This window comes from Ptychodera flava, chromosome 8, assembly GCF_041260155.1.
Source record: "Ptychodera flava strain L36383 chromosome 8, AS_Pfla_20210202, whole genome shotgun sequence".
NCBI lineage: Eukaryota > Metazoa > Hemichordata > Enteropneusta > Ptychoderidae > Ptychodera > Ptychodera flava.
Genome location: NC_091935.1, coordinates 6,376,904 through 6,404,405, shown reverse-complemented (window position 1 = coordinate 6,404,405; position 27,502 = coordinate 6,376,904). Strand labels below are relative to the sequence as shown.

The window sequence follows — 27,502 nt, the reverse complement described above, 5'->3', positions numbered from 1 at the left end:
TTAATATCATTAACTATCATACCATTGTCACCATAAACTTCAGAAGGAATGTCCTTCTTACACCTAGGTCCTAACTTATTAATTTGGTTCCAAAATTCTGTTGGATTTGACGCATTTAAATAATCTATATTAGACATCAACTTACGATGATATTCTCTCTTGGCAGTTCGAAAAGTTTTATCAAACTTTCTTCGTGCTGTCAAAACTCGTGTTTCAAAACTAAACCAACTCTTTAGAACAATGACTATTCAGAAATTTACGTTCTTTTCCCTTAAATCTTTCAAAGACTGGAAAGTTCACTCGACCAGAATGGTTTAGACGTTTTACGTTTTCTAGAACAAGTAGGAAATCTCGATAATCAAGATGGTTGCAAGATCATGGAGACTGCCATTATGTTAGACTAAAAGATCCGTCGCTTGAGGACGCTCCCTATGCTCCCCTGTAAGAGGGGGAACGTAGAGAGCGCCCTCGAGCGACGCATCTTCCAGTCTACCATTGTGTGTGATTCCACCATTCACAATACTGGCCCAGTCACTCTACTCTCAGTATGAAAGACAAACAGACATGGAGTAATGCATGTTCAATGTTTATTTTTCTGACATTAAATAATCATGATTGTACTCGAGTGATTTCCAAAGCGTGTATATAATGTTCAAGATTTTACTTTCATAAAATCAAATGCACCATCATAATCATCGTCATCATTATCATCATGCTTTGCTAAGCATTCTAGTTACCATGGTGACTAAACTTGCTTTTCAGCAAAATACAAGACTGCTGTTGATAACATTGGATTACATAAAAAGTTACATGGAGTATAAATTTTACTAAATGCAATATCAGCCTAAAGTTGGAATTCTGTATCACAAGCGAGCAAAATAAACAACTACATGTACACTTTCATGTGTAAGCAAGTGTTTTTGATTCTAAAGTAGCTAAAAAAATTAATATTTTGACCAGACAGACTGGACTAACTACTGTTGCAAAAATACCATCATTCTTGCCAGCCAGATCTCAAACTTTCACTTGTTTTGTCCCTCTGTGTCACAAGTAATGAGCAATACAGGTTGTAAGAACCAATGGTTGCTCGCTTGCTTTGCCACTTGACTCCACAAGGCTGAAGCTATTGCTTTCAGCGTCATGTTAAAGATCTGGCAGGCAAGACTTGTACGTATTACATCTGTACTGATACTATGGATCATGACAACTTTCGCTGCATGCTTGGTAAATAATTGTTTTTCTAATAAATTTTAAAAAAAAGTAAAAACTCAAATACTAGTAAATGAAGACTGCTACAGTTGTCCTAGTCATCTAATATTTAACATCACGGTCCATGGAACATCTAAAAACAATATCAGGTAACTTGAAACCTGTCATAACATTACATGAAAAAGTTTTCATGAATATTATATTATGAATGTTTAAACAAATGTAGTTTGTACGTCACCTGTGTTTCTTGATTACGTGTGATTGGAATATTCGATAAGCAGACAATCAAAATATCTGAAAAGATTGAAATCGAGATCTAGAGCGCAATGTTGATAATGCTCAATAAAATCCACATGGAAGTCTATTGCCTACAGCAGCTAATAATAAAACTAATTCACATTACAGTTTACAGCAAATCTATCCAGAACAACTAGTCTGATACAATCATGCTTGTGTGACTTGAGTTTGCAATGGTCTTTGACATCAAGAATATAATATTCTGTCTGATCTCAGACAAGTTGGGTTACAAATTCAACCTGGCTGCCATATAATTGATATTGTTCACTGATTGCCTGAACCATGAAATGTTCCTAACTTCATGAAGTATGATCAATGGTTGGCAATCACGTGGGTCGACACGCCCAGTCAGGTGATATGTCTTTCAACACCTCCATTCTACTGTTGGCTACCCAGTGACACTACACTCAATTGCCTGTATGCCAAATACAATGTGACCACTTTTGGACATTGCAGGACCAAGGACGTATCAAAGACTAATAAAAATAAAAATAGACAACTATGCATATTTACACCTTTTATCCACAAAAGAAATACGTACTGTACAGACCACAACAGAAAAAAACAAGATAAATAGAAATATTTTAAACTATCTTTCCACTATCTGTGTCAAAAATAATCATTGCCCCCTTTTAAAGCTTTGCACATAAATATATAAAAAATTCAAAAAAATTTCTAAATATAGGCAATGTTCCTTGTTCTACAAGATACTTCAAATCTAAGAGCTATCGTACTGTAAGCAGTGATACCAAATGCATTAAAACTCATGGTGAAATGCATCTGGTTGTGTTGTTCACTATGGATTATTTTGTATAGCATATAATCTTCAATGATTTATGTGTGTTGCTCGTCAATGAAATGCTTTTTGCATTTTAAACACTGAGATAACACATCTATCTATTTCACCACCTGCATACATATCTTAGCACGGAGAAGACACTTCAGTGATGAGATTGAGATGATCTGCATACATGGTAGCAGAATGCACAGCTAAAACTTGAAAACACCATCAACTTTTCCAAACATCTACAAAACACAGAAACTACACTGAAATCTGAATGATTTAAATCCTGCGTGGAAGTCTCAGCCTTGACATAAACTAAACCTAAGACATGTTGATTAAAAACAAACCCCACAATAACATCAAGCAGATGAATACAAAATTGACAGTCAACAATGTCAAAAACTTTCCCTTTACTGAAAAGAAATGTGTTCTGTGATTAATGGCTTTGATAAGTCTGTATCCATAGTAACTATAGACATTTATAATTACTTTTGATTGTTACATGTTCAAAATTTTGTCTTAACTTTTTAAAAGAAGAAAAGACATCCATTTGTTGGATGATATTTTTCCATGTCTGTCATTCTACGTCCATTCACTGGAATTGGTACGGACAAAATATACGGCTATGCTATAAAACTGAGCAGAGAACAAATTTTCTGATCCACTGCACTACCTCTACATGTTGTCAATCATGAACAGAAAATGTTTGGACGAAAATGCAAGTAATTTAAAATTACAAATTCAACAATATTCTTGGAAGGCAACTGAAATGAATATCGACAGGTGGGTGGAAATTAGATGGATATCCTTACAGGAATCCTTTTCTATGGTAAGCAATAAAATACCGCTGATCTTTTGAAATGCCATGTCGTACAGATTTCTCAAGCTTTAACATCTTCATCCACAGGTGGCTCAACTGCAGGTCCTACAGCACCGTCCATGATGCTGTCTTTGTCATGGGCCTAAAAGTTCAAAGGTCATATTCAGTATGATATGGCAACGACACTGAACAAAGCTAATGCCTTCAAAATCAGACGATGTGAAAGACTTGTATGTACACTTGTAAGGTTATTTGATTTTTGATGGTTTGACCATCAGTGTTGTGCTCTTCAATGATAACCTTTTTTTCTAACGATACCACAAATATTCACGTGTACGAACTGAGCGATATGTGACTCAGTAAAATATAATAAACATTCTCATTCATAGCTCACAAAAGTGAACATCCTCACTGTCATCAAAATAATGAGATATCAGATATTTCTGATTTCTTTAGGACAACATTTTCTGATTTGTTAAATGTCTTTCAGACAACATTTACAAAATGTTATGAATAAAGCCTTGCAGTGGTTCGAGATAAAACGACACATCCAATATATCTGGCACTACATACAAAATATTTCGGTTCGTAAGTACATGTATATACAAAAAGTACTAATTTCACTGTTGTGGATGGCCTTGACCCTATACTATGAACTTTTCAAGAAATGACTCTTTTCCTTTAAATTCAATAGACTCGTTGGACATAGTTTTCTGAAAAAATTGTTTTGATAAAATATACCAGAAGGCAATAAGAGTACTAGGCGCTCACTCTCTTGTTATTAGTTCATATAAAGAGAAAAAATGACATTCTCTAAAGTTAATACTTTTTAAAAATATCTACACATGAAGGTCAAGTTTTCTTAGAGGAACTATAACATGCAGTTCAACACCGCCTCTACCAGAGCAGTCTCTGCCTAAAATTGAATTTTCAAAAAAAACATTTGTTTAGAACAAATGTTTTCACTATGAATTTCTATTTCAGTTTCAAACAATGACTATAGAAAACACGGTCATTTTGAAGGAGACACCAAGAGGAACAAGGAAAAGCTGTTTTTGAACTGCGAGGGCAGTATAATGTCTGGCAGAGAAGGTCTGAAATCAACCCCTTCACATTGTGGTCTAACCATGTTGGTTTTCAAATGGGTAGTCTAGCCACAAACATGTGGGTATGAAAAGGTTTCATAGACATGAGACACCCTCCTCATATTTTTCTAATGTTACCCAAGCTATAGGATTGTACACATCAGAGAGGTAAGACTGCTATACAGCAGTGGGAGGGGGAGACTGTAAGATAAAAACAAAAGGAAAGAATGTTAGAGAGAGGTGCTACCTTAGTCGACCCTTGAGTTCATGCATGAACACCGTCACTACAACAATGTCACAAAACAAAGACATGATAAGTTCCATTCAACAAAGTTAATGACATACAGCTGTTTTTGTCAGTCACAAATGCAGTGTTCAACTAAGTTGCCACTTCAAAATCAAGGCTATTTAAACATGGCTGTTAATATTTACTATGTTTATGGTTATATTTCTATCTGCAAGTTATAGTCTTGAGTAATATCAGTACTATGGGAATGTACTCCACATTGTCATCTGATCTTTATGGAAAACTTCAATCACAACTTTAAAACTATTTTTGTATTTGTCACCAGAGAATATTTGCATGTTCATCAAAAGAGTTACACAAAAACTTTTACTGTGGGCACATTTTGAAAATTGTCCTATCAGAGTGCAATAATCTACTGTTTGTCGTGTTACTTTTGCAGCAAAGTCCCAGAATGCCTGTGATGAATACATTACATTATAGTAAATGATATGTAAAGTTGTTTGGAAATTCTGATATTTTTGAAGTAGTCACACTGGAGGTATGCACTGTCCCTAAATATTAGATTACAGATATTGGACTGAAGCTGACAACCTGGCTTTAATACTCCATAATTAGGATCCTGCAACTAACCGACTATCATCATTGTGATACAAATGGCACTTGTCGATATCAGAAAAAGTGTGCTTGAACTCACTTGTTTTATAATTATCATTTGTTCATGATTACCAACACCACAATTTGCCTGATTGCTAAAACAGCTGTATACAGAGTCATGCAGTGCAATACAAATAAATAAATAAACAAACAAACAAACAATGCAAGGAAGGGTGCAATACAGTGTTGTAACAAGGCAAGGGTGTCAATGATGTATGCTGAAATACGAAACACATCTCAAGTCGATGATAAAGACAGTCAAGAAGAAATATCAGTGCTTGGAAAAAATTTACATCAGACAATGAACACATACACATACACAGCACTTCAAAACATCACACTCGAACTCATCATTTTTTCACACCACTGCAAAATATCAGTATTTGATGGGAATATTTCACAGCGCCCTCATGAGGTACAACATGTGAACTTCTCACTCTTTATTCACAGGGCTGACACTAACAAATTCAGACCCCAGCGCATTCAGTTTAACTTACTTGATCTAGCTCCACTTCATCACTCACAACACGATCTTTCCTTTTCTTTTTATCAAGATTATCCAGTGCTTCACTGCTATTCCGTACAAACTCCTGAATAGGAATATTTGACAAGAAATGATCATTTCTGAAGGCACGTACTGTGCCTTTTACATTAATTTAAAAGTACTTCATATTCTCAGAGCGACATTTGAGGTTTGTTGAGAAAAGTTGAAGAGTAAAAAACAAATCTTAACCTACTCTATATTTAATGCATGAATAATTTTTTAAAAATCTAGCCAAAATCTGTGCAAGATTTTTTCAGTTCCATTATCCAAGATCAAGACATTTAACTGACGTCCACAATTTCCAAATATGAATCAAAACATCCATGAAAACATAACAATTTTTGAAAAACTAAGAGTTGACAACTATGATCAGTCATTCCATACTTTGGATAAATGTCTGTCAAAATGTGAAACAAACCATCATTAAAAAAAATTTAGGTGTGAAAAATCTAGAGAGAGTGTGATAGACAGACAACCATTTGAAAACATACCATTAAATCTCTGTCCATGAAGTATTCTTTTCCAGGAGATCCATCATTAACTCTGGCATCTTCACAGAAACACAGAAGTAATGTGTCGATTGTCATCTGTTGATGGGAAAAAATCAACTATCAGATCTTCAGAAATATCAGTGGAAAGTGTTTCTGAACTGAAACTTACCTTTTCTGGAAAATAGCAAACATGAAAATTTGTTTTGAGATTTGGTTCCTCTGATCACTCAGACATTTTTCTAGGAATTTTTTCTGCTGTATGATTTAAATATTAAGATTGTCAAAAGATCGTATTTATTTTAACTCTATTTTATGTTTGTGGATAATATATCATATATGACTGATGAAGAAAGTCTGAAATGCTAAACACAGTTCACAACAGACTGATCATTGAAAAAGACAAACAAAGTCTCATGTTTGGTGTTTCATAGATGGTATAAAATAAAGGTGAAAAGCATTCTGATCAAGAGAATGTTGAAATTCACAAGAATGATTTCGTGTGATTGAAGATTGTATCTAACATAAATTGGCATGGCTGTATGGCATCTTTATAGACGATGTATTTGACTTAACCATCTCAGCAAGCAGTAAGTCTTCAGCACTTACAGACTTGAATTTCACCTTATATGCACCTATTTTAAGTTGGACTTTAGCTTATGATGGTGATATATCCATTTTGCTTGAAATGGGGTTTATGTATGGGTTCAGGAAAATTAACTTCTTCAATCCATTCTCACAGATTAAGATATTGGTGTGAAAGAAATGTGAAAAGAATTGTGATGAGAAAACTGAAGCATCCAGAGTGCCTTCTAACTTTTCTTATTTTTTTAATGAAATGTCTGAGCAAAGTTGAAACATCATTCACTACAATGACCTGCTTTAAGACTTGTGCAGCGCCCTCAAACGACAAGTCTCCTGTTCAGTCACATTTTGTGCCAAGTTTTGTGTATGATTAATCAATTGTAGTATATTTCTAGCAGGTCATTCAAAGATTCCTTCAGTGACAGTTAGAAGATGAGATGGGTGAGTTACATTATCATAACAAGGAAAAATGCTGCAATGAACTTAGTTGAGAAATTCAATATGCAATGAAATGCCAAAAGAGAAATTTGCTTCTGGTCCTTACATCAGCAAGTGCTAAACTGTTCATCTGGATTCTTTGTAAACAACCACCATCAGTAACGGTGGGTTTGGGCCAAACCATGGTAGTACTAGGGTTAATTTTTCCTTTTTACTCTCTACTTTAGTTCGTGACCATTACAGCAACAGTTATCTTTTTCTGCTGACCAAAAAATCCTTTCCATCCCTTTTTGGCATTTTAGGAATATAAATGCAAGGTTGCTTCCACAGATTTAGCTCAGTTTCAGTAATGCAATATCATTGATCCCCTAGGTTGTATGTATGCTGTTTGTCTGGGAATAAAATAGCAAGGATTTTGTTGGAAAAACACATAGAGGGAGGGCCAAAGGAAAAGAAGCATGTTTTTTTGCATTGATCTATGCAATGACCAGAAACAAATTTCTTTTTGGATAAATCCCTATTTACAAGAGCACACACAATTAAAGCATGAGACCAGCCATGAAGCACCTGACACTGTCAGTGTTAGTAATGAGTTTGATATGCGTGGGGGTTTAGTGTCTTACCTGGTATATTACAAAGAAACAATCAGCTATGAAATAGGCAAAAACGCAGACCAATAGAATTGGAATTGCGTAAAACAGTGCATTCTCTTTGTTCTGTATGGCCAAAAATAAACAAAAAATAACATCAATACAAGAAAACACAAAACAAGAGATTCAACCCTTGCCACCTTGCAAAAAGTGTGTTGCTATGCATGTCAGTTGCCATGGTTGCAGTTCTCAATATCATTGGAACTGTAGTTTCAATTTACAAATTCAAAAAAATTAATTTTGTGAGTATCTTAAACACACGCTATCTCTCAGAAAACCTTTCCAGGTTAACAGTGAATATAAATTGTAGGCTTTTTCTTCACTAACTTTAGATAGAGTCTGAGACAAGATCGAAAGAATTTCTTTTTTAATGGAAAACAATCTGTACCAGCACACTAACCAACAGAAAATGGAATACTTGATTATATTGCTGGAAAAAAAGTGTCTTGTGGTTTTTATGACAGCATTGTAAGCTGTACACAGCAACAGTAACCAATGCATAACAGTGGAGACACTTTGCAAGATGTTTGGGCTGTAGACTGTGACCATGGTTCATGGATACTAACCTCATATGTACTGAAGAAGCCATGTGACAAGACATATGCAAATATGCAGACAAGTAATATGGGTACGGCATAGTAGTTGAGTTCACCGTAACTCTATGATGAATGAAGGTAATGTGTGTTATTTATATATGGTTGTCTACACATAATGTGATATCATTTGATAAGCACAGCTATAGTAATCATCCATATGTTTTTCAAGTTTTCTTGTATTACGTAACAGTGAATAACGATGATGAAAATAATGTACTGGTCGGGATGGTTCCACTTCACATGAATTTTTGAAATGTAAAAGAGATAATCCTTCTCCAGTGAAACATTTCACATGATGCATACAATTCAGAATTCGTGACAGCAGACAAGAATCCCATGATTCCCCAAAAACGGTCTGATTCAAGTGAAGTACATAAAAACCTTGTGATTTTGATATAACAAGATGACACAGAAAATGATCAAACAAATGGCCGATAGACTTAGCCTGAATGGAGTTGTAACTACTTCAATGTAGTGAAAAACAACACATTGATTTCAGGTGCTACAGATAATCTACATGAATCAGAATCTAAATACTACACACATCTTGAGTCTCAATCTGAATCTGAATCACAAATTTCCTTTTTTTTTGACATGCATACTTACATTGCCTTTTATTTTTCTCTTTTGATCTGTCATTTTTGATCTAGAAGTTAACAAGTTATCAATACAAAGTATTGACTAATTTATGAATAAAAACCTTGATGTAACTACCAGCTAATGCCATACCTACCCCAAAGATGGCTAAGCCTGCAAAAGCTGTCAATGATACTACTGCCAGTTTAGCCAGGAATAGAACAAAATCTCCAACACAGTTGATGGCAGCTACCCTCAATGCATTTGACACTAGGGTTAAGAAGGCCTGCAAGAAATAAAACAAAGGTCAAATTTCCTTTGATTTCCTGCTTTTGACTAAAAATATAACAAACAGCATCATTTGCTGTTGTTCTTGAATTTCAGTATCTTTTTTTTCAGCATTGACTCTCACAGTGCCAATGCAAAGAGAAATAGTGAAGGACTTGGCCTAGAGTACAGACCACACTGAACTGATAATGCTGGTCCAAAGCTGCTCTGAAAATAAACCAATTCACGAAGGATGGCACTTTCTTATGATTTTTATTGAATGGGAAGTACAAGAAATTTGTGTGTATAAGTTTTTGCACAGGTTGTGATTGTTTATATGTAAAATATCTCTCCCAAACTACATTTTCCAACGGCGTAATATCCAATGAAATGGTAAGTCACGTTTCTCATTATATCAATCAATAGCATATCTAAAAGAAAGCTTGCTAGAGAATTAAAATATCTGCAAATGCACACAGAATATTGTTAAGACACAAGATTAAAGGAATAACTGCAATATTGCCTTACCTTTTGAGCTGACGTACAGAAATTACTGCCCTCTATGGCGATAGTTATGTAGGCATTTTCATTTAGGTACTTCATACACTTCTCAAAGCACCACAGACAACATGACAGGCAGGTCAGAATCCATTGTGCAACCTTAGAAGTGCTATCTTTTAACCTGAAAACAACAAACATAACAGATTAATGAGTTACACCAAGATAAAACAAAGGCATCTGGCTAATCACTTAGTGAGGGCGCTATCTAAAAAGAAAAGTGCTATCTAATTTCTGATGGTACATCAGTGGGTCACAGAAAGTATGCTTTCAACCAGAAGTAAATTTGAAGAAAAGTGGAATTTGTTATGAAAGCACTGGACAAGTTTTTCAGGAATGTAATAATTAAACACAATACTGATTCAAATATCAAGAATATTACATCCAAGAACTACAATATTTTCATTCATCCAGTTGTTTTGAATGAAGAGGTTAGACATCTAAACTTTAAAGTTGGATGAAAGGCTTAAGACACAGACTTACTTAGCTTGGATGTAGGCTAGGATGGCTCTTGGTATTTTGATCAATGTTATAATGAAGGCACCTAACACCATAGAACCAAGATGATAACTAATCAGTCTGCCGACAGATTTCAAAATCGGTGAACGGAAGTACTGCTTGTCTCTGTTTAAAAAAATTAAAACAAACTGGTGGTAAGACATTGTATAAAATATATTTCAAAATACTACTGGAGAAGAAAAAGTTGACAAAAAAGGCACCTTTTGTGTACAGAAATTACGCGACAAAATTTGCCTACACTATCAGAAAATGCGTGAATAAGATTGTGATCTAAATGCTGGAATTTGCTAAATTTGCCTAATTTTACTAAACCAACAGGCAACAATGCCCTCTTTGAGTTGGATTAAACATTCATAAATGTTAAAGCTTTTCTTTCCAGAACTGAAAGATATAACTTTGGAAAATTGTCACCACAGTAATTTCTCAAGGTGCAATTATTGATCAAACTTGTTACTTCAGCTTTTCCACATTTACAGTGTATCTGATACCTCCCATGTGTTGAACACACACATACCTTGTGAAGTAATATTCCGTCACACAGGAGGCTATGACAAACTGTTGGCAAGCCAGGATGAATTCACATGTCCAGAAGAGTCCAATCAGATGATACCACCAGAAATATTTCACCGGTTCAGGTTCCTCATAGGTGACAAAGCCAGTCTCTGGGTCTCTCTTTGGGTCACCTGTGTAGCAATGGGCACAATGCTCACATGGTAGTCACATGACTTCATGTAAATTGCTTGTCTCAATGGCAAAGTACAAAATTACAAGTCCAATATTACAGTTTATATTGTTGTTATCCTAACTCTTTGATTGTGGTCTCCAAGACTAACTTGGTCAGTTTCACATTTTGATTTTTGAACATGCCTAAGGAAAAAAATTATCCTTAAGAGAAGATTCTAGCAACTACAGGAGACAAATTCTTACCATAAACACAAATCCATTTGTGAATTTTAGTATTTATTTTGTTTGCATAAAGTGAGAAATATACTTAAAATTATCATGAAAAATTTTCAACATTCACTCGCATTTGATTTAAAGTGATATGTGCCAGGCAAAATTTATTTTATACGCTGTTGGTCTTTTTTTCATGTCAATTGCTAGAACTACTGGCATCCATGACCTTTCACCCATGACCCAAATCTTGACCTCTCACCTGCCGTTGACATGAAGACCAGCACAACACACCAGTAAGCCATGAATAGCATTAGCATAATGAATGTCCAGAATGGTTGTAACAGCAACAGTGGCATATGTTTCAAAGCTTTCCCTGCTTGGTGGAATAACTCTATGGTGAATGAAATCCTCTTCCTCATCACCAAGATTATCAACAGCAATATCACCTGGTCAAACATGAGAGAAAAACATTAAACTTGGATCAGATACAGATATGGCCTATGGTTACTGACAAATGCTGATATGTCAGTGAATATATGAAAAATAATTATTATGTTATAACTTTATGCTGTTGCCGTTTTAATTATTATCGACAATTTGTTGTGATACTGTCGTTGTTATGACATATTGCTATGGCGACTGACCAGTCACATAGTGTGTGTTTTACTATGGGCAGTATAAGTAATGAGTTCGAAGTTCCTTTACTGTATCCATGGTTGGCAAGTAGTACACAAAAGCATTACTGCCTTTACACATAATATCTGGGCTCTCATAAACAACACATGGTGATTAACAAAACTGTAACGTCTTTTACTATAAATCTTCTTGTGATGTTGAGAAAATGTAACCAATGTTGCTACAGTGACTAATGGTGAACTCTGATAGCATGGTTACTTTAAAACTGAGTTACCATGGTTACTTACTGTAAACACTGTTGCTATGATGGAGTAGATAAGGAAGGCTTGTACATTACTCCTCTGAGAATCTAATCTTTCTTCTTCAGGCACTTTGTCCAATGCAGACTTCCTCTTTGCGTAGTTCCACCATAGTACAACAGTAGCAACTGTATCAACAGAGGATTGAATAAACGTTATACATAAAGCCTAGAAAGACATACACTTTATTAAAATAGATCTGCAGATGATGCTCAGACAAACTGAAAAGATTAATAAAACAAAAATATTGTGAGTGAGTGTTAGGTAGTTTGTTTCTCTGGTACCAAAATTTGCATGGTGACCGCTGCTTTTTATTTATTTGGTAAGAGAATGGTTGAAAGTTCTGTACGCGAAAGTTTGAGCAAAAGTCTATCAATTCTAGTACTTCCTTAAATCAGGTTGGAAGTTACAGGGTGAAAGATCCCCATCCCTACACGCTTTTACATATTTTTCAAACATCAATATGTGAACCACAAATTGTTTCTGCTAGGATTGGACGAATCACAGTCCCTCTATCCACCGGTCTGGAAACGCCTATTGTAAAAGGTGTCAATCACCTAGACCGCATAGCCGAACCGCGATACGAGGGCCAGTCACGTGATAATGCGTAGCTTGGGTTTGTCCTGCATGCCACAGTCCCGATTGTGTGTACGCTTTTCTCGAATTTTCGCTGTTTTGGGCTCTATTAAGTGTTCTCTGCATCTATCTACGACACGAAGACAGAAATTATCATATCCTGAAACCGGTGTGTGTTTTCGTGATCCTTATCCCATAGTAAATGATGATAGTGTGCGATAATTTCTGGGGTGAACCGCTGCGAGTGTGTTGACGTACGTAGCACAAGCAACGGCTGGAAATGGAATCACACCGGAAAATTTGTGGTCCCGTTCTCTTGCAATGCTAGTAGTCAGTGTCTCCAAATATGATCTGAATATGTTTTCTGTGTAATATTCTGTGAAATCATGTCTGTTAACTGAACAGAATAGGAAAGCAACTGCAGAAATGCATGCAGATTTTAGTTCTGTGGTCGCATATTTTCCCATGTAACGTCAATATGGCGAACTCTCGATAGCTACGCTCGCTCAGGCACGGCTGGAAACACACCGGAAATTTGTCGTCCCTTTCTCTTGCAATGCTAGTAGTCAGTGCCTCCAAATATGATCTAAATATGTTTTCTGTGTAATATTCTGTGAAATTATGTCTGTTAACTGAGCAGAATAGGAACGACAACTGCTGAGAAATGCACGTAGATTTTATTCGCATATTTCCCATGTAGCGTCAATATGGCCACAGTCCCTCTGGGCTATGATATGGCGAACTCTCGATACGTACGCTCGCGCTCAGGAACAGTAAATACCTTTTACAAAATGCTATCATGTCAACACAATAACAAGTTTGGTAATGAACTACTCAGCTGTTGATGTTAATATTCAGCTGATTTTGCCTGTCTTCTTGATTTCGGGCAATAGTCCATGACACTTGCGAACGTGCGTTGCCATTTTGTTTTTCGATCGTGATCATAATGCAACCATGATGTGTGGTCCCTTTCAAGCTTTATCTAGAGGGGCAACGTTACCCATTTAATGAAAAAATAATTGTTTAGTGTTTCTAAAGGGAACAAGTTGTAATTTTTTGTGATATTCTGAAAATAACAACCCACAAACGTCATGTTTTTGAACGATCACATTGCGGCTGTCATAGGATCGTGGGGTATCGACATTGATATCACGGCCAGTTGAACATTGTCAGTGTCCTTTGTTAAGGTGTGAATCGTGTGTTTGTTCATATCACGGAGTGTCACAAAGAAACCAGCCACGTTTCCAGACCGCTGGATAGAGGGACTGTGATTGGATGAATGACATCAACTATTTCAAGATGAGATGATGTGACGCTGAGTGCAATTACTGACTGGTATATTTTTAAAAATTCACACAAAAGATCAATTGTATTGAAATTAAAAACAAACCTATGGATCCACCAGCCGCCAGGGCGAGAATCAACCACACAATGATGGCTGCCAGGAATCGTATCAAAAACACCATTATCACTGAGAGAGCTGAAAGACAACATGGTAGAAACAGCAATGGATTCAGATTCAAGACAAAGTGGAGAAGTAATACCGAATCTGTGACTGACTTGTGATTCCGTCTAAATGTTTGTATTATGGCAAGAAATTTACTCATATCACGCAGACATTATCAAACTGGTGAATGTGCTAATGTGCTGAGTCAACTTCAGCCTGAATAGTTAGACAAACAAAATTGTAAACAAGTCCCAAAAAATACCCAGTTTATGGGTAAACAGAAACTCTTACTTTTGCAGCTAACATGTGCCTGTCAGATTTTTTAATATTTTACAAATGAAAAAGTCTGACGACATCTACAATGATAACTACTAATTTTGACATACGGACAAATACAGCATAGTTTGTGATTACGGCCCTGTAAGTACTACTATTCATTGGACACATGAAATACTCAAACGCTACCTCTTAGAGAAACTAGACTGCAGAGATTCTACGCATGATCAGAAGATGCCTGTGACTTCCAAATAGTTCAGCAGCTGATAAAACTTGCCAGACATACAAATCAAATGTTGATGTCAGTTTTAACAGAGAAGTCCATTAGAATCTACTCAAGGAGTAAAATTCCTCTGATAAGTGACTACTTATATCTCCCATGAATCATTGCAACACCTTATTTCAGCAATTTAGATTTTAACGAGGGCAAGGCTTGGAATGCTTCATATTCCAGTAGGCAATGGTTTGACTTTATGGTGTGTGCGCCCTCACAAGTTGACTTCTGGACTACTAATGACATCTTACTGACTACATTTACAGACGATAATGACAGTAAGTATTTATCTTTCAGAGATTTTAAGCACTACAGAAGAGTCCTGTTGTCAATAGTTGAACACAATACTGCAAAACTTTTTCTATAAAACAGATATACATAAAAGCAGTTTTGAAAATCCTTTTTTTTGAAATTGAAAAAAAAATCATGAAACTCTTACTTCCATTATAAATGATACACAATTATTCCAACCATGTTTTTTGAAATAAACTAAATATTTTCCGTTTACATGCCAGTCTTTAAAGTTTATGGATTTTAAGCTGTCTATAAACTGCCATAGAGAAACACTTGACTGCACTTGAAATACATCCCACATCACTGTATCCATTTTAATCTCAGGAAGTATGTGAAGGAAAAATGTCATTGGATATTTACAGCATAGTTGTACTCACCAAATGCAATCAGACACAGTCCTAAGATTTCATATCTTGCCACGTAGAGATCGGCAATAACCTTATTGAAGATATCAGCTGCATTTAGCCAGCTAGAAATGTCGTCTAAATATCCACTCAGTAGGTCCTGTACGTTGCTTGGTACACAGCGATTAATCACTGGTTTACTGAGAAAAAGTACAGAAAATGGCTGATCTAATTAAAACAGCTGCGTCTGTTTTGTTAAATTCAGGATTGTACCTGTCTGTACTGTTCAGACCAAAACATTTGATTTAAATATCTGGATGAAAGCTGGGTTACTAATATTGACGTCACGTTTCATTCCAAGAATTTCTAAAATTTGAGTGGGACCCTGCACCCCAAAACATCAAATTTAATTTCATTTGCGACAAAATTTGCATTCACCTGGGAACTAGATTAACAGAAATTGACCAAATTTTTGACATTTTTAATTTAGCTTGTTTCCCTTTTTGGTTTTGCTAGATTTTTTCTCAAGTCCACTTTTATTATACAGTATCTCCCCTTCACAATATATTTCCTCATTTATTAATTTATTTATTTATCCTTACATTTTACGATGTTTTGCTTAAATTTATTGCTCATCAGTTTGTTATTTCAATTTCCTTTGGGCCAAGGGACTACATTAGTCCTTCAACAGTCCTAACCAGATGTTCTTTCTATTGAATCATTAAATTCTTTGATTTGTGGATGTGTTTAATTTCTATGTGGTTGCAAGTGTTTTTGTGTTAGTCGAGGTAAAGTGGAAAATTTATCATTTGAAAATCAAAAATTTAAAAAAAAAGAATGGTACTTAAAGGTGTAGAAGTCCCATTTCCCAATGGAATGTAAGTAGTATCAAGGTTGTGCAGGAATCACATTAGCCATCATACTGGTGTAGTTTTGCTATTGCATATTTTTGAGTAGCTTCCAAGTGAAAATCAATATTTGGCTAATATATATACTGGTTATACAGGTTAATCCCTTTAGTGTAGTACTGTGGACAGCCTTTGATGAAACATCCAGAGAATGGCTTACCTGTGAAGAACTGGTGTGAGCGGACATGGACCTGTGATATCTTGCTCTGAGGTGTCATAGGACTGAGGATTGAAGTCGTATCTGCACAATAATGAACCTGTCCTCAATGAAAAGTTCCTGACTGCATCGATATCCTGCAGGTCACCATCGGGACATTTGCTGACACACAGTTCCAGGGAGTCTGATGGATTTGTTACATCCATGAAGAAAACATACCTACAGTATCAAAAATTGCCAAAAAAAAATAAACACACTGTTGTCAATTGAGACTTGTGTAAGATTTTCAAATGTGTGGATTAACCAATGAAGACTTTATCAATGCCTCATTATTTCATATTATACAAGAATATTGGTAATTTAAAAATAGTTGACACAGAAACCTTTCTGTAAGTACTGATGGCATCTTTTCACACAACACTTGGACATCAGAGATCCCGAACATAAAGGTTGATTTTAGCAAACACGAGTTTAAACTTTAGGAATGTTCAGTTTGCCTCTTATTCAGTTCCTTTACTTTATACAAGTTTGTTTTCAAAGTTTTAAATACTGGAGTGCCAGTAACTTTCAACCTGATTCTTGTCTGTGAACCATAATCCTAGCCAAAACAATGATGCACACTTTTGGCTATTATAACTGCAGCACAATAATTCCAGCTATCTCTTAAGGATTCAATAGCATGGGGAAATGTTCAAAAAAATTTTACAGAAAAAAATCATGGCATCTTAACTTTCGCTTGAGATTAAATTATCATGACATGTATCTGTACATATTGTTTGTAAATGCCAGAATCAATCAAGGGTTAATAAAATGAAACATGATCTTTGCACAACATACAATACTGCTTGGTTGTTATATTCAAGCATAATTCAAAATCTTTAACTCAAATGAAAACTGGTAGAACTAATTTCGCTGAATTGATGACAAAACTTCAAATTTATGATTTTCAGATCGTTGATACATCACAGAGAATTTGTGATAGCATTAACATTGTTTTGTTCTATAAAACAAATAATTTTCTCATTCAACTCCAAAAAAGTATACTGAAATACAAAGTATAAACTTTGCCACCACAATGTAAAGTGTGTATTGATTGATGAATTCTAGTTTGGACTAAAATTCAGTTGTCGACGTGACTTTGGAAACTACACACATACGACTGTGCTTATGAGTTGATCACTACACATTTCAACGTGACCTTGGAGTTGAACACGACAGAGGTACTTTATACACAGAAAAAAATAGCTGGAAAACTTTCAGAAAGTCAAAATCAGCAGTCATATCTTGACGGTCATTCGAAAAAAACTGGAGACATTGACACTGATATGATGTAATATGAAGCATCATTTTTAAACAATTGTAGCACTTGCTGAAGATGTAAAAATCTACTTACGGTTTGCCTGTCATGTCCTTCCCAGAGAACGACACATCCGGAATAGCCGGGTTTTTTCTGTTACATATATTACCATAGCTATCATATCCATACACCAATCTTTCTACATTACCAGTGGTAAAGGCAAAAGCTGCTATATACAACTGTTAAAATAGAAAATTAGTTCATTAATTAATTAATTACCTTCATTTACCAGTATGATCATGTTGTAAATCTGTATGATATTCTTTTTCCAAAGAACACATAGAGATTTAAATTCTGTAACTTTTTGACAATGATTTATTTATATACTTTTTTAAAGTTATAATTTATCTATTTATTTATCTGTCAACCAATTACAACAATGTTATAAGTTAGTCTTGTTTACCAGCCTGCCCTCTTATAGCTAAATTGATATGCTAGTACTGACCCAGTACAGTCCTCTCTGATAAAAGAAAGTTTTAAATATTGCGCATACTGGTATAGGCCTTATGCAGAGATATTTCTGGAAACTTCTTCATTGACTCAAAGAGTTTGTCCGTAAGACGACACATTGCTGACTATACTGAATATGTTAGGATTGTCCTAGAAGCTATTAAGAATACAGCTGTTAGGGTTGAACTAGTACCTATCGAGGAATACAGCTGATTTCATAATAACGTCATAGTTCTATAATTGACAAGCAAGAACAAATATTTATCTGAAATTTTTGAGGAGGCTTTCAGATATTAAGCTTACAGCAGTTGCAACATGTCAAGCAATCTAACCACTAAGCTGCAATGATAAACACGGTACAAAATAGGGAAAACTTGTCCGACTTTCTGTCGAGCCAAACAGTGTTGCTTACAAAATGCTTTATTTACTAATTTACTAACAGGTCTCTACACTGACTGTTGAGTTTTCGGCTTTTTGCATATTTTATTCAACTGCCTTTGACAGATAAATGAAAAAAACACACGAAATGAAGTGTTTGATGCTACCAGGAGTTCAAAAATTGTTGATTCTGTTGGTTTGGACCAACTCAAAGGCTTTTAGCATTGCTGACATGTGCAATTAAAAGTTTACATTTGTGGTCATGTACCACTAAATTTAACAAGTCCATGTACACAACTGTTCCATTTCCTACAAAACAACTTTCTTATTTAATGGAATGGGAAGCATTAGCATGTCGGAATTAGTGTTGAGTTTAGGTACAATACTAAACCTGTACAGTTTACGAAATGACATAAAAACTTTAATGTACATTCCTCGCATGCACTGATTCTTCTCAGCTTTCCTGTTTTACAAATTTAGTCAAATATTGTAAAGCTTGTTACAAGAGGAATTCTGTACTGAGAAACAAAGTGTTTATCTCTAACTGCAGTTGTATATGATATATCACCTTTCGGATTCAAGTCAGAGTCTGAATTTGCAGATGAAATTCAGATTTTTGGACTGAAGTGGCTGGTGAAGTTTGGATTTTTGGACTGAAGTGGCAGGTGAAGTTTGGATTTTTGGAGACAACTTTCACTAAATATAAAACACATATCTATTCAATATTTTCTGAAACACTTCACTCTGTTTGCTTGACCAACTCTAAAATAAAACTATACAAATACAAAATCACAAATGTCACCATTTCACACATAGTTGATATTTTTATATATACCTGTCATACCTAGCAATGTTTTTTTGTCAATAAAATACGAACAATTCTGGCATGATGTTACGGAGTAAATTCCAGACAGGACAGAGGAGCCAGACACACAATACATGAATGCTGAATACGACACTAGTCACATCAGGTTAGAATTTCACATGCGCTAGTCTCTCTATTGCTTATGACACATTCACACAACCAATCAAACAGTTGTGCCGTTATTATTGATTTCTGGAAGATTCTTTGCATGCATTCAAGATGGTAGACCGAGTCTTTATTTCATTAATGGTGTGGTCTTTTCTTGAACTATCAACGCTGGACAAATATATGCTGTATTTATTTCCACCCAGCCATTGCGATTGCTTTCTTTGGAAGATAAAAACTATCATATCAGTTTCTTGACAATATGCCAGTGGCCACCAACACAGTATTTATTATAACCAGTTTTAGAATACAACAACATCACAAAAACACATTCCATCCATACCTAATAGATTTTCTCATCATTCTGAGATGTGTCCGGTCACACTTTATTTTTCACGCGATATGCTTTAAAGCTCCATCAGCAGTAATGTTTGATGTATTTCCATGTATTTTTGTTTTTGCCTGTACAATGCGCTTTCTTTGTCTTCTCCCAAAATAATCTTAAACAGCCAGTTTGTGTATAATGAGATTTGTTACTGTCGACAACTGTATTTTAGTATGGACTATAATTCATTTGTCAACAACAACGATGCATATTGTACAAAATATGCGGTGTTAGTGAGGCTAATATTTTGTTGGCACTCTGGGAGTAAAACTAATATGTATTTGTTTTTTAAAACAAAACTGAGAATAGTAAAATAACATTTAAACTACAGTCCCTTTCAAAAGTCTGTTGTCAGCATTTCTTGAATTAATTGGAGCATGAAACAATCCACCTAAACATTGAATTTGGATCATAGTATCATTACAGAAAATTCTTTTCGTTGCAATCGGTGAATTGAATTCACCAGACATGGTACAACTTTTCAATACAGAGTTAAAACACTGGACTTTAGCTGTGGGTTTGAAATTTACTTGTAACGTACCTCATTTCCAAGGTTAACTAAACCATAAAAACATTGAAGGGTAGTTATAAATTGAATATTTCATGTCTTGCTTTGCAACTTAAATTAACCAAGGGGTCTATATATAGCAACATGGGCAACCATTAGCAGCTTTATCACCTCAGAACACGGCAATAAACCTGACGGGAAGTTGTGAATATTATCCTACATGTCATTGAGACCTTGATATTCAACAAGATAGACCATCAAATTGCAAAGCACGTCCTTCACTGCGATCACCACGGCTGCATCCGGCATATCAAACATGGATGTTTGCAACGATTCCATGTAAAATGTGATGATCATTGGATCATCACGGAAATGTGATATGACAGCAATTTTCGTATAATAAAGTTTTTCTATTTTACAGCTAGTGAAATGGACACCGTGTATGATAATGGTACATTAGTTTTTAGAACCAGCCTCTGGGAGAGTCCAATTGCCTGTTCCCACTTCAACTTTAGAGATTATGAAAAAGACAGTCTTTATAACAGAGGTTGTTTACAGTTTCGCAAACTTTGAAAAATCCAGATATAGCATGAAATATGTGCATCTATCTTCAATTTTACGATTTCAATTTCATAATCATAAGGGTTTCTGTGATACAAGACTAAATACATTTTTCAAAAGTCTAATGTAAGTATCTAAGTATCTTTAATACTCACCATTCCACACCAAAAGAGAATAAAAATAACAACACATGTGCAGTCTGTACATTGTCTCTGTGTTAACGGAGTCCATTTGCCTCCTTCAGGTTTCTGAAAGTAAACAGAACAGAGAATGTTTACAGTAATCACACAGTGACTAGTAACAGATATTATCATAGCACTTCATAACAGAAACGTTTCCTAAATTCCAAGATCTTACTTTGTCCCATCAAACTCCCGCCATGGTACTGTGCTTGACACAATACTCAACATGATTCACAATGGATCAAGTACTTCATATTCTCCTGGTTGTGTTGTTAAAAAATGTACATGTACTTTTGGCTTTCAAGGTGATTGTGTCAAATTTACGAGACATTTTAACACCTCTTTTTGATTAAATTTCTTGTGTTTTACAATGTCTGGGTTGTAAAACTCATATGATCACCTGAGGGTGAAACGATGAAACAAGCACAATGAAAAAAGTCAAAGAATTCATTTAAAGTACATCTATGCTACTGAAATGTTTCTAATATGGCAGATCCTCATGTCAAATCAACAAGGATAAAACTTGTTTGCTGTTTCTAAGGCAACTGTCTGATGCTGACTTCAGCTCTCTACTTGAATACAAATGCCTTCAAGATTTCTCCTTCGAGTAGGGTTATCACAAGACAGTCTAGAGACCAAACAAACGCACTGTGATATTGGCCGAATCACCGACCCCTGGCATTGTTGCTAAAGAGGTCATTTAGGATACACATACACTTCTGATTGCCAGCTTGAATGTGCGTATTCGTAATCGCTAACTTTTCTCTAGTCGGTGCATAAACACATGGTAGATCATACAGCCAAAGGGATGAAATTTCACAAATTCATCCTTGAAGTTCTGAAATTCACCATGAATTGAATTATTGCTACGTTATGATATGTTCTCTACCAGTATGACTGTAACTTTGTAATTTTTAAACTTTACACAAAAGTAAGTGGCTTTTTTACTTGTATGGAGTTGAAAGAATGCAGGGTCATCAGAGGATACAAAGGTTGTATGAGGACACAGGGGTCGTCAGAGGACACAAAAAAGTGACTTTGCGCTAATTTGCTGGGAAAGATTTAACGAACCTCACAAATAAAATTACAGCGGTGATGACGCTGATACTGTCATGGAGATCCATCATTTAATAGAGCTTCATGAACAGGATTAAAGACCTGTCTTGTTAAAGGAACTGAAGTGGAAGGATTCAACCATGGCTGAGCAGGGACATATCATGAGAGAGATTGGGTAGTTTGGCTTTCAAAAAGTCATACTAAAGCATTATATAAAGTTGCATGAAAAATAAATTAATTAAATAACCTGTAATTAATAATAAACATAAATTGTTATGATCATCCAACAAATGAAAACTTCAAATTATGGTTAAATAGGCACATCAGAACAAACATGGATTGCATATTCATACAAAAATGGTTATGTAGATCCGTCACAGTGTCTCTCATCTGAGCAAACTGAGTCGTTTTTTTTCCAACAAAAGATTATTTTTGACAAAACCCTTTGCTTTGACAAATCTTTGACGATATCAAGAACATGGTTCTTGTAAGTCTGCATCAAAAAAGCAATAGAACTTTTCATGCTAAAAAAATATCCTTGTTGATTTATGGGAGCAAACTTTCGCTGACTCAGCATTATGACAGTCAACAGAACTTTTGAAAGACCTTTTGACTCCTTGCTTGGTTGGCTGATTAGATACGAATGACTTACATGCAATACTCAAAATACCGCACTGACAGGTAAATTTCCCTTTCAACAGGGTGATGAACAGCTCCTTTGAATTCATGCATCCATGACAAAACATCATTTCAATATACGGAGTAATAACATCTGCATGCCATGGTCCAAGTATCAGATGTAATATACGCATGAATTAACTTAATACATGCCATAACAAAAAAGATCAATAGCAAAATCTTCACATATTATTGTCATTTTAGATTAATGTTATACAATTCATTCGTCAGGCTCATGAAGAGGTTTGTAAGTAAGTTTAATCAAGTAACAGGCCACTGCTCATCAAACTACAACCATACAGCAAATTAAAAGGAAAGAAAATGTGGACATGTGATACAGTTCTTAAAACCAAATATACACAAAACTGAATATTTTCCATGAAAAGGAGAAAATAAAGATTACAGTGCTTTTAAATTGTCTTCTCGCATCAACATGGCTTTATGAATAAACATGGACAGCTTTTAATAAAATGTCAGTATTCTTCGTTGAAAGCAATGATGCAATATCAAGATGATCATCAAGAGATGATAATGCATAACATAACTTATTCACATCATTTTTTGCTGATAATTTATTGTGAATTCAAAATCTATCACTTGATATATGAGCCTAATACACTTGTGTCTGTCCATCTGTCTGTGGACTGAGCCCAAAATAGCGTGAATTGTACACAAATCTGTACGAAACTCGAAACTCACCGTTAAAGTCAGACATCAAACAAGCTGGCAAGAGGTGTTGCATTTCAAAAATAGCAGATCATTACGAAAACAGATGGTTGAAAATTCACTGTTTAGTAAATTTGCTGAACTGTTGAAACTATTAAAAGACAGTGGTGTGCCACACCTATCCTATACAGTGAGACAAAACTACACAAGCAACACTGATGTGAACATTTCTCACGAATGGAAACATTAGGGAGAATGTAAGAAATGAAGTGGAGGAATAATTTGCAAGTACCAGGAAAAGTGCCAGTGAATTTCATACTTTAAGCTGAGCTGAAAACATTATTATATGCTGCAATAAGCTCTAACATAGCAATGCACTAACTTCAAATACTGTACTTCAAGTTTATAGGCAAACCATACCAATGATATGACGATGAGGAAACATCATTTTTTTCAAATTTTAAATCTTCTCAAAGTATGTATAGAATCCTTTCATTTTGCTTTGTATAAAGGGAAAAATTCGACGCGCAATCAAAACATAGCTGTTAACATTTACATAACATTTCTTATGCAACACGTCCAGTGTATGATTCATCGGCGACTGTCTACAGCATCTTCATAATTTGTTATGAAATTGGTGTCCCGTCTAATCAACAATTCTAAAATGCAAAATGTTTACTTGTACTGTCATCATATTCTTAAAATAGTTGTTCTCATTGAATGACATTATCATTTTCTGTTCATTTGCACTGATTAGACTGTGCATCAGTTTGCTGACATGAACGTCTTTTCAAAATATTCCTGAGAAAGCAAAAATTTAATCAACATTGGCACAAATCATGGTTATCCAAAGATGGCACATCAAAATTGAAAATTCCTGAGACGTAAAAAAGTGTATAAATGAATGAAATGACAGGACATCAAAACAAATCAATATTGCAAATGACATAAATACTTTTTTCTCAGTGACTCAGATCAAGTATGTGGGCATCATCTTGATTCTAACTCAAGAAACTCAAATATACCATCCATGCATCACTTGATAGGAGACATCTTACTTGAAACTTCTTAGAGCAATACTCGCCTCTATATATTTCATCGGGAGGTACCGTTTCTTGAGCGATGCACGCTCAAAACATTCTCCTGGAGAAAACAAACCTACCTCTGATATTCTTCTTTGAAGTTCTCTGACTTTTGTGCAGCAGTCATTGTAAGTTTCCGATAGAGATCTCTCCAAAACCATTTTGTACACACACAAGAAAATTTACAGGAACAAGTATTTACAATATTAAAAAAGACGCAAAATATACAGAAAAAAGTGTCTCTCGGTGAGTACTGCTACAAGGCCACTGACATAATGATGATGTGACGTCTCCAGAAACGCAACATATCCTCAAGTTACCGAGTATGAGTCATGCTACAGCCTCTGCTATAAATATCCGTAACAACATTAAGACATGAGTCACTCAGACAGGCTTCGTCTGCTTCATACCGATCAGCTGCTGCGTGTGGAAATATACTGACAGCAGCTTGCACAACTTTGATAATCTAAAATTTGAAATTTTACTGCCATGCAGAAAGATGATAATGACATTGAAATTTGGTGCCTTCGTTTTGAAGATTTTCAGCTATCCATGGCTGTAGATTATTTGCATCTTGCATGTTTGGTATGGACATCATATAGCACATGTATACGTTGTGGGCTGTGGAAGCCACCATTCTAGCATCCCTGCTACTCAGCCATGTGGAATGGTCTAAATTGGCACACCACACAAATAGTTTGGAACACATCAAGATACTCCAGGATTCCAGACCTCTTTTAACACCAACAGAATCTCAAAACTTTTTTCTCAAGTTTAAAAATAAAGTGATTAAAATAGAAAATTTCACAAAAACTACCAGAATTTATGGTCTCATATCAGTGCAATGAAGTTTGTATTTTCAAGTTTGATATGTGATTTGAATTTACACATGTCACTGCATTCAAGTTTGAATATTCCTATTCATTACTGTTACAATGTAGCAATCAATGATCTCGCAACCCATCTCACCATCTATCTCAGAAACCATCAAAAGTTTTAAACCTGCACACTAGAAATACTATACTTCATTATAAAACAATCAATGTATCTTATTTAGCCAAAAAGCAAGAATACGATTTTTACATCATGATTGAAATCATTGAATTTCTTCAATTTCAAAAACCCAATTTAGATAATTTTTGCGACATCAGTCTGAATTAAAAATAACCACAATCTATTGACCTCTGAGGAGGGAAATTGAAAAGGAAATACAGAAGCAACAAAATCTTGAACCTGATCGTAGCGTGCATTTTCACGGAGAATGTTATTGGAACATTTCTCAAATTCCTATTGAAGAGGCAGATGACAGAAGTCCAAAGTGATTTCTCAAATTATCCGGTCTGATGGCAGAAGCTGGGGCTCTCTAAATACAAACCAACTTCGGCTCAGGGAAATATCCGTCTGCCAGTTGGAAAACATAAAAGAGGCCTTATTACGGTGAAAGTCATTCTCAGCTAGTGTACTTCTGTTTCCTGAAACCACTGCTACCTGAAGAGTTCTGTTAAATTGGCTTTTCACTGTGAGAAAACCTTATCAGCTTTTATGCAGAAAATAATTTATTGAGTATTAAAGTACAGCTTTGGAAAGAAACCCTTCAGACTATTCATTTCTAATAATTCAGTGAATTACTTATTCAGTTAAAGTTAGTGCCCTGTGTTGCATCTGTGCTGGTACAAACTGCTGTTAGCATTGAAAGTTTACAGATACAGGTATTTGATACTCTGTGGTTTTTAAAGTTCAATTTACTGAAACTACCGGTAATATTTACTGCTTGGTGGTTCAAAAGTCAAAGTTTAAAGAAACCAGTATTTACTACTTTGTGGTTTTATGGTCAGACTTTTACTGAAACCACAATTTTGTGGTTTTCACTGAATCAGATCTAAATTCAGCCTCAAGAGGCAATTCAAATTTAATAGACTCAAACATGACTCAGGTATCCAAGAGACATCATGGGACAGTTTTGAAATTTTGCTTCAGACTTCACCAGGGAAACTGCTACAATATTCCATCGAAATCACACTAAACCTTGATTAGTATGCATGAAGTATTTAGACGACACAACTAAATTGCAAATGTAAAATTAGTATCAGTGACACTGAGAGCAGCCAACGTCCATTTTCTCAGTAGAGAGTTGAAAATGGTATCAATTTTAAATACCTTTCGGTTGGTCTGACGGAATGAGAAAAACAAGTCTCCACTTCCTGGGCAACATTCTGCTGACTCATCATTTGAAGGATAGAATTGAAAATTAGCATGGCTGAGGTGAATGAACATCGACCAATGATCACTGAGAGAAAACGTTACAGTATGATACGTGTCTCCAAATCAGTGAAACTGTTTTCATCCTTGCAAAGTCTGTGGTCATTAAAGACATTAAAAAACAATGAATCAAACAGATCGACTCTTGAGGAATTTCCCTGGTGTTGTTTTGTTGGTAGAAATGGGATAGGAATCATGAATTTATAATGACGTTGCAGTCGATGATGGGAGAGTACTCAAGGAAGAAAATAAAACTTCATATCACGTAGCATTTAGTTCACTTGAAAGAGACACAAAGGGCTGTATATGGAAATTGTTTTTGATCGACGATAGATTTTTCACAATACTCCTTCAACAAATTGTTGATTATCAGTAAACCTTATTCAGCCAAGTTCATGAGTCTCAATCAGGTTCAGTGGGTTAAAATCAGTGCGGCATAACATGTGCGATACATGTATGCATTTTCAAAAAGAATTGAATATTTGAAGGTCTCTGAAAACATGGATACTGAATTAACTTTTTTCTGGCAAAACACTGTATAACAT

General features: G+C 35.2%; 1 protein-coding gene across 8 annotated transcripts in view; it reads right to left on the bottom strand.

Annotated features, from left to right (window-relative positions):
- Positions 1-570: 570 nt before the first annotated feature.
- LOC139138307 (choline transporter-like protein 1) overlaps positions 571-27,502 on the bottom strand; it is a 44,756-nt gene continuing 17,824 nt past the window's right edge. Inside the window, exons 1-16 of one of the 8 annotated variants that reach the window (XM_070706626.1) lie at positions 24,779-24,986; positions 21,190-21,282; positions 17,819-17,961; positions 16,429-16,644; positions 15,394-15,560; positions 14,116-14,205; positions 12,138-12,277; positions 11,474-11,660; positions 10,832-11,000; positions 10,282-10,422; positions 9,769-9,922; positions 9,131-9,259; positions 8,368-8,460; positions 6,132-6,227; positions 5,594-5,686; positions 571-4,396 (exon numbers count right to left, since the gene is read on the bottom strand). In XM_070706626.1, coding sequence (XP_070562727.1) covers positions 4,373-4,396; positions 5,594-5,686; positions 6,132-6,227; positions 8,368-8,460; positions 9,131-9,259; positions 9,769-9,922; positions 10,282-10,422; positions 10,832-11,000; positions 11,474-11,660; positions 12,138-12,277; positions 14,116-14,205; positions 15,394-15,560; positions 16,429-16,644; positions 17,819-17,961; positions 21,190-21,282; positions 24,779-24,859 — 2,016 coding nt within the window. In that variant the 5' untranslated portion in view covers positions 24,860-24,986 and the 3' untranslated portion in view covers positions 571-4,372. Of the gene's footprint in view, positions 4,397-5,593; positions 5,687-6,131; positions 6,228-7,774; positions 7,868-8,367; positions 8,461-9,130; positions 9,260-9,768; positions 9,923-10,281; positions 10,423-10,831; positions 11,001-11,473; positions 11,661-12,137; positions 12,278-14,115; positions 14,206-15,393; positions 15,561-16,428; positions 16,645-17,818; positions 17,962-21,189; positions 21,283-24,778; positions 24,987-27,502 lie in introns of those variants that run through there. The other 7 variants (XM_070706622.1, XM_070706627.1, XM_070706623.1 and 4 more) reach the window with 7 other exon arrangements.